At 46.8% G+C, this 12,633-nt stretch overlaps 1 protein-coding gene, 1 non-coding gene and 1 pseudogene across 2 annotated transcripts in view; 1 reads left to right on the top strand and 2 right to left on the bottom strand.

Moving 5' to 3' along the window:
* Positions 1-12,633, bottom strand: part of LOC120381687 — a 377,258-nt pseudogene that overhangs the window by 91,751 nt on the left and 272,874 nt on the right.
* Positions 3,402-12,633, top strand: part of LOC120381683 (zinc finger protein 850-like) — a gene marked incomplete at its 5' end in the record, with an annotated part of 218,952 nt that continues 209,720 nt past the window's right edge. Inside the window, one exon of the mRNA XM_039499809.1 lies at positions 3,402-3,828. Within this exon, the coding sequence (XP_039355743.1) occupies positions 3,402-3,828 (427 nt within the window). The remainder of the gene's footprint in view (positions 3,829-12,633) is intronic.
* TRNAC-GCA lies at positions 6,350-6,421 on the bottom strand. The gene has a single exon. It is a non-coding gene; the product is annotated as a tRNA-Cys (tRNA).

Here is a 12,633-nt window from a genome sequence, read left to right as displayed (position 1 = left end):
ACAGATAATGCAATGTTTATTGGGGTTATTTCCAAGCAAGCATATTCCACTGCCCTAATGAACTTACACCTAGAAAAAATAATTATGCAGCAGACAGAAACAATTAGAGAACCAGACTGATTAACAAGGTTAAAGTGGTGGCCATAAAGATAAAACAGTACAGAAATGAGGGTTTCACAACCACAACCATTGATAAGTGATTTCTTGCCAGACAGGCTGCTATCAAACTAAGTTTTCTTTCCATCTTAAGATCTGTATCTTTATCTGGTGGCGATGGGCACTATCAGGACAGGATCATCTTCCTAACAGCCCAATAGCACCTTATTTCCGTGTGACTGGTTAGGGATGTGAGGATGTGACCCTTTGCTTCCCAGCTTATGGCTGCCCCTGCTGCTTAGCCAAAGGCCTTAGCCTAAGAACAAGGCCTCAGCCTATCCTAGTGAGAGAAGGCCCTTACACAGGCAGACTGAGATTTTGATAATTAGCTAGTTACAGGGGTATAAAGACAAAGTGATAAAAATACACCTACGTTCTTAAAGTCTAGGCTTTACAGGCAGGCCTGAATATCTCTATTCTAACAGTGGGTTCTAGCCCTTCCCCCATGCTGTGTCTGTCTTGTCTATTTAGATCGGGGTCGGCAACCTTTCAGCAGTGCTGTGCTGAGTCTTCATTTATTCACTCTGATTTAAGGTTCCGTGTGCCAGTAACACATATTAATGTTTTTAGAAGGTCTCTTTCTATAAGTCTATAATATAGAACTAAACTATTGTTGTATTTTAAGTAAATAAGGTTTTTAAAATGTTTAAGAAGCTTAATTTAAAATGCAGAGCCCCCCCGACCAGGGGCCAGGACCCAGGGAGTGTCAGTGCCACTGAAAATCAGCTTGTGTGCCGCAGGTTGCCTACCCCTGATTTAGATTATAAATTCTTCAGGGCATGGGCCATCTACTATTCTCTGTCTGCACTTTGCCTAGCACAATGGGGACCCACTGTTAGTTGGTCCTTAGGCACTAAGGTAATGAATATGATTTGTTATAATAGTAACTCTCCTGCCACTTTGAGCCAAGGAAGATGGCCTTGGGATGCGTAGCCTTATTTGGGGTGTGTTAGTAATGTTGATTTGATTTATCAACTTAATTTAATTTGTATTGTAATTATTTTAATTAATTAATAACACTTAATCATGTATATTAATTAATATGGGTTTAGGCTTGCCAATTTGTTTAATCAGAAGATAAAAGTTCGTGTTTCGAATCGGGTTCCACAGAATTGATAAAGGGACCTTCGGGGGTATGACAGGAAGCTCACAGGGAGACAGATATAGTCATAAAGACTTTATTAAACTCAATGAAATAGTAAGTAAATTGTAAAACAGGTAGAATTACAGAGTTACAATTGTATTACTGTTATTCAGGAGATACATATGATGATACAATATTATGTGCTGCAAATTTTGGTTAATATTCACACCCTGTTTTGATAAACTGCTGTTGGCCTCGCCTCTGGCGGTTCTGGTTTCCCAGCACTTGCAAGTGAAACTAATGCAAAGAGCTGTCAAAGCTACTTTGGAATTTACTTTTTAGCTCAACTGAATAATCTAATACACAAATTAAAATAAAGTTTAGAGAGACCAAGCTTAGCCGAGTCCCTTTTGAACTTAAGGTTTGAAAATAAAATAAGTGCGGCCTATTACTGGTTAATAGCCGTCGTAGATGGATAGCATGAATACGTAGTTGAAGATGGTGAAGTGTAGAGAAGAAGGAGGAGGTCGAGGTGGGGATACCATAGTGAGGTAGGTTACCTCTTTTTATAGAAATAAATGCCGGAAATCCTTCCTCTTATGCCCAAATTTCAGTCTTCCCCCAGAGAAATGTTAGGCTGCGCTTACTCCATAGGCTAGTATGTGTGTGCGTATGGATGGCAGGTATCTGCGCACTTGTGGGGTACTTGTTCAGTCTGTGAGTGCAACTTTGAAAAATCCCCTTTGCTATTCTTCATTGTCTGTTGGTCTAGGTAAAGGGTCTTAAACCTAAGCGTAGGCACTTTATTTGGGTAAAGGAAAAACAGTTACTTTTCTGGGTAAAACGGCACAGCATTTAGCTAATCTAACTTTGCTTAAACTTAAAATGCAGGTTTTTGGCCTGTAGGTTTCTTGCATTACAGCCAAACGTATTTTTAATATGAATTAATAAACTTATCACATTACAGTACTTATAAGAAAAGAGATATTGATGCAGGCAAGCAGATGAATCCTGAGGGCTACAGATGTTACTGCCTAAAAGTGAGATGGGGTTAAAACCATGGAATATTCTTTGTGCCAAGTATCCCACAAATTCCACTGACCTCCCTTGTTTTCTTTGCCTGCAGTAGGGTTTCCAATTTCAAAACCTGATGTGATCTCGCAGCTGGAACGAGGGGAAGAGCCATGGGTCCCAGACATCCAGGGCTCTGAGAAAGAAGTGGTCCTGAGAGCTGCCTTCACAGGTGAGAAATTTGGTTAAACAACTCAACAACAGCTTACGAATGCAGGAAACATTTGGGATGCCCTACAAAGACCCTGTGAACTCTTCAAGGTCAGGATTGTTCCCTGCAGATGAGTGACATCTGCCATAATGATTCCACATGGCTTCCGTCCTATTCTGACTGACAACTGGCAGCAGGTCACTCCCTGATCTCACTTTCCCCTGAGAGTTATGGTGCAATGAGGACCCAGAACTGATCCCTTCCTCTCTTCCCTGTGGAAGGGTTTGGGGAAAATCAGCACCTGATAGGTTTGATCTCTCCCACATATATTTTGGTTTGTTCATCCCTTTTTCCATTCCTCTCTCTGACATTTCCTTTTTCTCAGGCACAGGGAGTGGCCTATGTCTGGATTCTCTCTGTCTCCCATCCAGCGATGGGATGGTGAGTGAGAACGAGGAGGAGAAACCCCAGCAGGAAGACACTGTGCAAGTAGATCCAGATTGGATGTTATCAGGAAGATCCAAAGGGAATGTTTCCAGGAGTTGTGCACTCCCAGAAAACACAAAAGCCTGTGAGACTCAGCAGAGGCCAGAGGAAAACTACAGTAGCCACTCAGCCCTTATTCCACGCAACAGAATCAACTTGGAAGAGAGACGCCACATGTGCCATGAGTGTGGGAAAAGCTTCAATCGGAGCTCTGCCCTTATCAGACATGAGAGAAGCCACACAGGGGAGACGCCCTACACGTGCGCTGAGTGCGGGAAAAGCTTCAGTCGGGGCTCAACCCTTATCACACACCAGAGAAGCCACACAGGGGAGAAGCCCTACACGTGCTCTGAGTGCGGGAAAAGCTTTGGGCGGCGCTCTCACCTTATCAGACACGAGAGAATCCACACAGGGGAGACGCCCTACACGTGCTCTGAGTGTGGGAAAAGCTTCAGTCGGAGCTCAACCCTTATCATACATCGGAGAATCCACACAGGGGAGACGCCCTACACGTGCTCTGAGTGCGGGAAAAGCTTCATTTGCAGCTCAACCCTTATCACACATCAGAGAAGCCACACAGGGGAGATGCCCTACACGTGCTCTGAGTGCGGGAAAAGCTTCAGTCGGAGCTCAACCCTTATCGGACACGAGAGACGCCACACAGGGGAGACGCCCTACACATGCTCTGAGTGTGGGAAAAGCTTCAGTCGGAGCTCAACCCTTATCATACATCGGAGAATCCACACAGGGGAGACGCCCTACACATGCTCTGAGTGCGGGAAAAGTTTCAATCAGAGCTCAAACCTTATCACACATCAGAGAATCCACACCGGGGAGACGCCCTACACATGCTCTGAGTGCGGGAAAAGCTTTGGGCGGAGCTCTCACCTTATCAGACATGAGAGAATCCACACTGGGGAGACGCCCTACACGTGCTCTGAGCGAGGGAAAAGCTTCAGTCAGCGCACAAGCTTTATTAGACATCACAAAATCCACATGAGAGAGAACTGTTATAAATCCCTTGACTAGGGCTGGCCAAACTTTGGTTTTTTTAATTACATTTGCTAATTCCCATATAGTGATTTTTGCACCATCTTCACCGTGGTCTCTCAGCTCCACCAGATCAGTTGCCTGCTTCTGCCTTTTGCAGCTCACCCTTCTTTGGGGTCAGTCCTGTGATCTTTTCTATCAACTCCTTTCCTTTGAGTTGAAGGAGTGTGTGTCCCTCCTGCCAGGAATGTTCATCAGCTCCAGGTGGGAGAGAGGTTTGATCCCAACAAGCTACACTGAGGCAAAAAGTACCTGTGCCTGACATCCATTAGGGCTGTAGTTAGGGTAAGTCAGAGGGATTCCCTTATTGCCCATCACCATCCTCCTTCAATCCGTGCTAGAGCCTAAGAATCCTTTTCCTTTCCCCGGTTGTGGGATGGGAGACATCCCAAAGTGCTCCTGTGCTATAGCACATGGCTAAGCTCAGAGAATAAACCCCAATATCCCCTGAGCTTTGCTTTTGAATTCTGTGTTTCCGATTACTTCAAGCCTGGGCATTGTGATTATTTACCAGTTTCTCTAGCCCTGTTCCTACCACTGTTTCTGTAACATGTTTTGTTTTTTTATGGGACAGGGTTGTTATTCATTTGCCTAACCCCAACCTGGAAGGCCAGGGTGTCTGTTTTCTCTGGCCCCTCCCCACAGACAAATCAGACAGGGTTGAACCTGCCAGGAGCAAACAAAATGCCCCACCGGTCACACACACAAAGCAGATAGACACACACAAGACACAGAAGAAACTGAATTATTTGAGCTATCAACATTTCCACTTTCCCACAGCATGTTAGTTCTGAAGGTTGTTTTAATTTGTTTATTTTGTTGGAACCAGAACTGGGGAAAGAGACACTGGAGTCAGTGGAATTACAGCAGGAAGGGATAAGTCTCATGATTCGTCACTAACCAAAGGCTTTGTGAACAGAGCGATAATGTTACTGAATGATCTGGCTAACCCTGCAGTTAGAAACAATCAGCTCTATGGGTGGCAAATTTACAGAGGCTCTGCTGCTGATCATGAAAATAGCAGCTGTTTAAAGGTAATGTGCTTCTATTTCAATGCCTCTGGAAGTAGAGAAAACAAAGATCTGTGTTAAAGGAAAGTTGCCATTTCTCAGAGCCCCAATTTCTATTGTGTGTGTACAGGAAGGTTTGAATGTGTAGTAGGTAGTTTGGTAAAGCTTAGCTATTTTATGTGTGTAACAGGCTCCTGCCCACCTCCAGCAGAGGTTTCAGTCACATACGATGGCAACTTACCGAATGTCACACAAATTAGTCCATCCCTCCCCATATTCCGTCTCTGACTGGAATGTTCGAATGAGGCAGAGAACTGGGAAAGTATTGCAGTAGGAATACATTAAAAAGTGGGATTAAGCAGAGCTGGGCTGCAGACAGAGCCTGTTCTAGAGCTGGTGAAGTGACAGGGACACACTCCCGCTAGTGCTGGCTCTGAAATAACAGCAGAAGCAGATGGAAGAGAATGAGCTCATGGGCAGCTGCCCTGTCAGTGCATCACTCACCTGGCAGGTGTTACACAAAACACAGCACTTCCCCCCACTGCCAACACTTCATTATACTGTCCATGGGGCTGTTTGTCCTGCAGGACTTTGATCTCTCCGGGTGGTCCATGGTGATTCATAACAGAGCCATTGGGGAGCAGGAGTCACCCCAATGGAAATCTCTGCACTTCTTTCTCAGTGTTACCTTCTTAGCCCTGGTTTTGGAGATGACATTAGCCTTACTCCTGTCTTGATTTTAGGTAGGATTGTGATCACCTTCTGGGGCTTGGCAGCTTAGAACTTTTGAGGGCTTTTCTCTGCCTTTTTGGTCCCTGCTGCAGTCAGTACATTCTAGACATGGGCATGGTGACCTCCCTGGGGATCTTGACAGCTTTAGCCAGCTTGTTGGTGGCTATTTTCCTGCTCACCGCCACTGTCTTCTTCTCATGCCTTGTCCTGGGGGCCCAGCTGCTGGTTGAATGGGAAGGAGCCAAAGTGCTGGTGACTTTAGCCCGCACCAAGTGGCCTTTGCTCGTCAGACTCCTGAACCCCAACTGGATGGTTCTTGTTCTTCTGCACAGCACAGCCCTGGAGAAGAGGGATCTGCAAATGTACATTCATATGATCCCTTTGTTTAATTGATGAAAACATAAACTAGACACTTAGAGGATTGGAACTGATTTCAGCTGATGGACAGGTGTGCTAGGTTTTTATGCATTTGGACAGTGAAATGTTGAGTGTTACATTCATTTCAAGCATCCCCGTATAGTGGAGCTCCTGAACATAATGGAGAATGGTAATCAAAATGTTTTCCCTTTTTTTTAAAAAATAAAATAAAAGAATAAGGAGAGGCTTATTAGAGGGCACTTGGATTTGAAGCAAGGACCACTTGATCTGCAGTCAAACACTCTACCACTGAGCTATACCCCCATGAGAGCAGATGCTTTCCCCATTGTAGCTGAAGCACATCAGTGATTCCAATAGCAGGGGCAGGTTCTCTCTGGGGCACAGAGATTTTTCGGGGAGTTGGTGGCTCCTTTCTTTCCTCACCCTGGAGTAAACTCAGCTTTTTATTCCATGGTACATGTTTTATGGACTAACAGCAGCAGCTTGAAGAAAGAGGAGAGTGAATATCTCCACTCTCAGGACTGAAGGTGGCCACGTCCCCTCTGTCTGACCGTTGCCATTGCAGGAGAGAAGGTTTCAATGGAGTTGAATGCCCTGACTCAGACTAGAGACACAGAAAGGTTTTGCTGTTCGTTGAACAGCAAAGGAAATTGTGTCTATGTGAAACTGAGGAGGGACATAAACGCCCACAGGGTGGCCCAATGCCCTAAGCTAAGGCAGGAGGGTGAAGGAATGAGGCTGAGGAATGACTGAAGTGGACTCACCTGGGATTGAAATGACATTTGTTTGTGTCGGGCAGTGAGAAATGTGACATTAACTCAGATGCAGGGTTGAGGCTTCTTTAGCTCCTTGTAGAACGTGAACTTGATTTCCCAGAAGGGAGAAAGGGAAAGTCTGGGGCGGCCTTTAGTCCCTGGCTGGAGCAGTGTGTGAAAAAGGCTCCAGAGATGCAGCTGGCAATTACAGGCCACTAAGGCTAACGTCAGTACCAGGCACATTGGGTGGAATTGTAGAGCCCAATGATTAGACACATCGGTGAACGGAATTTGCTGGGTGTAGCGGGTGGTTCCCTGCTCCTGCCCTGCGGGGCTTGAAGTGCCCAGGAGAGGGCTGGGGCTGGGGCAAGGAGCCTGGGCTGATTGGGGGAAGCAGGCTCAGCTGTGGCCATGCCCCAGTCAGGCCCAGCTGGCCCCTAGAAGAGGCTGTGAGCCAGGAGCCCAGTCAGTCTCCCTCTGCTTGTAGTGAGAGAAGGGCCTGGCTGCAGGGACCTAAGCAAGACACCTAGAGTGGGAGCAGGGCTGGGGAAGGGCCAGAGGAGCTGGGAGCTCTGGCCTGGAAAGCCCCAGGCTGCAGGCCTGACTCCAGGCTGAATAGGTGCAGGGCTGCAATGGGGCAGCCCAGGGGGAAGCAGAGGCGGCAGGTCCAAACCCCTTTGCCTGTGGTGAGTGGCTCATACTGCAGTCTGCCCCAGTGAATGGGGGCTGGATGGAGACTGGGCAGTAGCCAAGACTGAGGTGAAGTGGGGATAGTGGGTGGGGGTTCCCCTGGGAGGGGGAGACTCAGAACTTTGGGGGGTACTGCCAGGGGGTACTGCCAGGGTAAAAGGGGCACCGGGGTGTCCTGGAGGGACAGAGAGCCAGCTGCAGTAAGGCAGATCACCGGCCTGCAGAGGGTGCTCTGAGGGCTGGAGAGCTAATTCCCAAGATGACCAGCAGGAGGTGCTGCCGGGTGAGTCTGCCCCCGCTTACATTGGGGAGGAATGAACATCCTTTTTGTAAAGGAAAATCATGCCTCACGAATCTACTATAATTCTTTGAGGGAGTCAACAAGCATGTGGATAAAGGTCATCCCGTGGATATAGTATACTTAAATTTTCAGAAAACCTTTGACAAGGTCTCTCCCCAAAGGCTCTGAAGCAAAAATGGGATAAGATGGAAGGTCCTCTCTGGGATAGGTAACTGGTTCAAATGCAAGAAAGAAAGGGTCTGATTTTCAGAATGGAGAGAGGTAAATAGTGGTGTCCCCTTGAGGTCTGTATTGGGACCAGCACTGCTCAACATACTCCTCAGTGATCTGGAAAAAGGGGTAAACAGTGAGGTGGCAACATTTGCAGATGATACAAACCAACTCAAATTAGTTATGTCCAAAAGAGAGTGCAAAGTGTGACAAAGGGATCTCACCGAATGGAGTGACTGGGCAGCGAAAAGGCAGATGAAATTCAATGTGGATCAATGCAAAGTAATGCACATGGGAAAACATGATCCCAATTCTACATCTAAACTGATGGGGTCTAAATTAGCTCTTACAACTTAATAAAGAGATCTTGGAGTCACTGTGGATACTTCTCTGAAAACATCTACTCAATGTGCATCGGCAGTCAAAAAAGCCAACAAAATGTTGTGAAGTCCTTAGGAAAGGGATGGCTAGCGAGACAGAAATATAATATTGCCTGTATATAAATCTGTGGTATGCCCACATCTTGAATACTGGAGCTGGCCCCCCATCTCAAAAAGATATATCGGAATTGGAAACGGCACAGAAAACGGCAACCAAAATGATTGGGGTGTGGAACAGCTGCCATGTGAGGTGAGATTAATAAGACTGAGGGGAGTTTTCAGCTTGGAAAAGAGATGATTAAGGGGAGGCTAGGATAGAGGTCTATAAAATGATGACGGGTTTGGAGAAAGTAAATAAGGAAGTATCAGAGGCGTAGCTATGTTAGTCTGGATCTGTAAGGAAGTGCTATTTACTCCTCATAACACAAGAACTGGGGTCACCCGATGAAAGGAATAGACAGCAGGTTTAAAACAAACCAAAGGAAGTATTTCTTCACCCAACACACAGTCAACCTGGGGAAACGTTGCCAGAGGATGTTGTGAGGGCCAAGACTATAACAGGGTCCGCCAAAGAACTAGATAAGTTGATGGCAGACAGGTCCATCATTGGCTATTAGCCAGGATGGGCAGGGATAGAAAACCATGCTCTTGAAGTGTCCCTAGTCTCTGTTTGCCGGAAGCTGGGAATGAGCGACAGGGGATGGATCGCTTGATGATTCCCTGTTCTGTCAATTCCCTCGTGGGCACCTGGCATTGGCCACTGAGGGAGGATAGGATTCTGGGCTGGCTGGACCACCATTGGTCTGATCCAGTATGGCCGTTCTTATGACTAATAGAGGGCAGTCCCCACCAGCAATATTTATATTTGGTGCACTGAAAGGGCTAACTTTCCAAAGCTGACCCAAAGGTTTAGTAAAAGTGTTTTGGAGAAAAACACTAAACAGAACAATGCGAATGAAAACTGGGAGCTATTGTTTAAGGAGCTTGTTAGATGGGGCATAAGCCACATTGCCTAATTAGCTGAGCTTGCAATGGCCTTCCACTCAACTCCCTGACATTTCTCCGTCTGCAAATGTGGTACCCATTTTAAAACCTAGATCCAATCAATTACAACATGTCCGGGAAGATTCTAGGCATCAATGATCTGATTATTGGGTTGATGGCGGTAAACAAGAGCTTCCCATAAGGCTCCCTCCCTCCCTCCTCCCAAGAGCCACCCACATCCTCTCTCCCCTTTCTGCTCCCGCATCCTCTGTAAACTTTCGAAGACAGGTGCCTCATGATGGCCTTTGCTCATGGGGATGTTGCCTCTTGGTCAGGGTTTTGGCCCTTTTGGGGGGAAGGATGCAGCAGATGGCGTGTGGGGGGGGGGTAGCCCAGGGCCTCCCATGGGCTCTGACCCAGGCCATTCTGAGGGCAACACTTCTTACCACCCCGCTATTGTCCTAAGTTCGCAGTTTATCACAGGAAGCTCTGAAGGGTGTCAGCTCACTGCTCGATACCTCTTCTCAGCCGGGCGTGGCATGGCAGCTCTCTCCTTGGGGTGGCAGCTGCCTCTGTTATGCTGACGGATCCAGGTTGGTGACACGGTGGTGGGCGGGATTGAACCGGGGACCTCTGGAGCTTAGTGTGGGGGCCTCTACAGCATGAACTAAAAGCCACCCGGCTGTTGGCGAGGGCTGTAGAGAAGACATGTTTTATTGCTCCTTCTAAGTGATCTCGGTGCCACTAGCTGGGACACACCACCACACCCTGGAGGTGTGTGGGTTACGCACTTCCCCTAGCTGAGCAAGCGCATCCTGAGCTTCGGAGAGTTTCCAGTTGTAATCCCGGACGACCCCTGTAACAATGCGACCACTGGCGGGACACTGCTGAGAGTATCAATTCAGGACAAATAGCTTGGAGCAGGGCAGTCAGAGCCCGAGGCTGGGTGCCCTTTACTATTAAAGCACGTCACACCCGCCATGCAGAGAGGGTTTTGGTTTTACCCCACTGGCGAATCGGACGTAATACAAGCAATTCCCTCAGCTATTCCAGTTCCCTTGTATCACCACCAGCACCGCTGCTTATGGGGATGAATGGTTATGAAAACCAATACCCCAGTAAAAGAAAAAAGGTTCTCTTAAAGGACCAAGCCCCAGATGCAGGTCAATAGATGAGTCAGATCTTACCCACAAATCACACTTTTGCAAATCCTTTAGCATTGTTATGGAAAAATTGATCCATGTGTTGTGTTTTCAATCAGATCAGCCTGAGGCCTTTTATTGATTAGAAGCACCCAGGGGAGAACCGTTATGGAAACGGCCTCCCTGAAGCTGGTTACAGACAGCCTTATAAAGCTTAAAACTACAATTGTAATATGCAAGTTACACACATAATTTCCTTATTATTTTGCTAAAAAAATATTGCAAAGTTAATGCTGATTGGAGCAGGAGTAAATTTCTTCCATATTAGGCTTTTCCTGTTGTTACTTATCTGTTCTATGCGGTGTGGCAAAGTTCCTCCTCTCCCCTAGTAGGTCCTGCGCTTATTGGCGGATTTCCTCCCCTCAGTGGTCTTCCCCTTGGATGAAACCCACAGTCTGGATCAACTCCTCCTATGTCTGTTTAGGAGTAGCGAGACTTGGGGGGAACCCGGTCCCACCCTCTACTTCGGGTTCCAGCCCAGGGCCCTGTGAATTGCAGCAGTCTCTATGGTGCTACTTGTAACCGCTGCTTGACTGCTATGGCTCCCTGGGCTACTTCCCCATAGCCTCCTTCAAACACCTTCTTTATCCTTACCATAGGATCCTCCTGGTGTCTGATACTGCTAGATTGTATGGTGTTTCCTCAATCCTCCAGTAGTACATCCTCTCAGTTCTTAGTTCCTTGTGTCTCTGACTCCCAGCTCCTCATACGCACTTCCTTCCTCTGGCTCCTCCTCCTCAGACTGGAGAGAGCTCCCCTTTTTATACCAGGTGCCTTGATTAGCCTGTCCTGATTGGCTGCAGGTGCTCCAATCAATGTAGCTCTCTCCGGTATATTCTAGAAAGTTCTTAATTGGTCCCAGGTGCCTTGATTAGCCTGGAGCAACTGCCATTTTGATTCCTATGGTCCTAGGGATTTGCTTAGCCTGGAGCTAACATACCTGCTTCTCAATACTTTCCTGTAGCCATCCGGCCTTGCTCCATCACAGTGGTTACGTGTTGACAGTAGGGGATATTACAAAATTGTTTTTCAGTTGGGGACTGTTAGGACTTTCCACTGTCTCCTCCATGCCCCCCTACTTGGCTTGTCTGGCCGGCCCTGGCAGCTTGACATGAGACCTGGGCCTACAAAGCCTTGGATAACACTGGATTTTCCCTTACAACATCTAAAATATAAAGGTTTATTCATAACAAGAAAGAAATATAGGTGAGAGTTAAAATTTTTAAAGGAATTAATTACACACAGTAATGGCAAAGTTCTTGGTTCAGGCTTGTAGCAGTGATGGAATAAACTGCAGATTCAAATCAAGTCTCTGGAGTCCATCCACAGCTGGGATGAGTCATTCAGTCCTTTGTATAGAGCTTCAGTTTGTAGCAAAGTCCCTCCAGAGACATGAAGCAGGACTGAAAATAAGATGGAGACGAGGCATCAGCCTCTATAGTCTCTTGCCATGTGGTCTTTGCTTTCTTTGTCCCAAGGACACTCTATCCAGCACGGGGCACAGAAAAACCTTAGAGTTCTGTCCATAGGCAGGTCCCTGCAGACCTTGCTGAGTCACAAGGCTTATCTGCCTTCTCTCAGTGGGTCGATTGTAGAGCTGATGGTCCTTAATGGGCCATTAAGCAGGCTAGGCAGAACTGACACCTGTTTAGCTTATCAAAAGAAGATTGAAAGGCGACTTCATTGAAATGTTGAAGTGCCTTAATGGAGAGAAAAGATTGGGTATTAAAGGGCTCTTTAATCTAGCAAAGAAAGGAATAACAAGACCCAATGGCTGGAAGATAAAAAGAGACAAATTCGTATTACAACTAAGGCACAAATATTCAACAGCGAGGATGATTTATCACAGGAACAAGCTGCCAAGGAAAGTGGTGGATTCTCCATCTCTTGATGTCATTTCATGAAGATTAGATGCCTTTCTGGAATGTGTTTGCCCCAAAAGTAGCTCTTGTGTCATACAGGAGGCCTGTGATACGCAGGGGGTCAGATTAGA

This window comes from Mauremys reevesii, linkage group 14, assembly GCF_016161935.1.
Source record: "Mauremys reevesii isolate NIE-2019 linkage group 14, ASM1616193v1, whole genome shotgun sequence".
In the NCBI taxonomy this organism is placed as follows: domain Eukaryota; kingdom Metazoa; phylum Chordata; order Testudines; family Geoemydidae; genus Mauremys; species Mauremys reevesii.
This window is presented reverse-complemented; position numbering and strand designations above follow the sequence as displayed.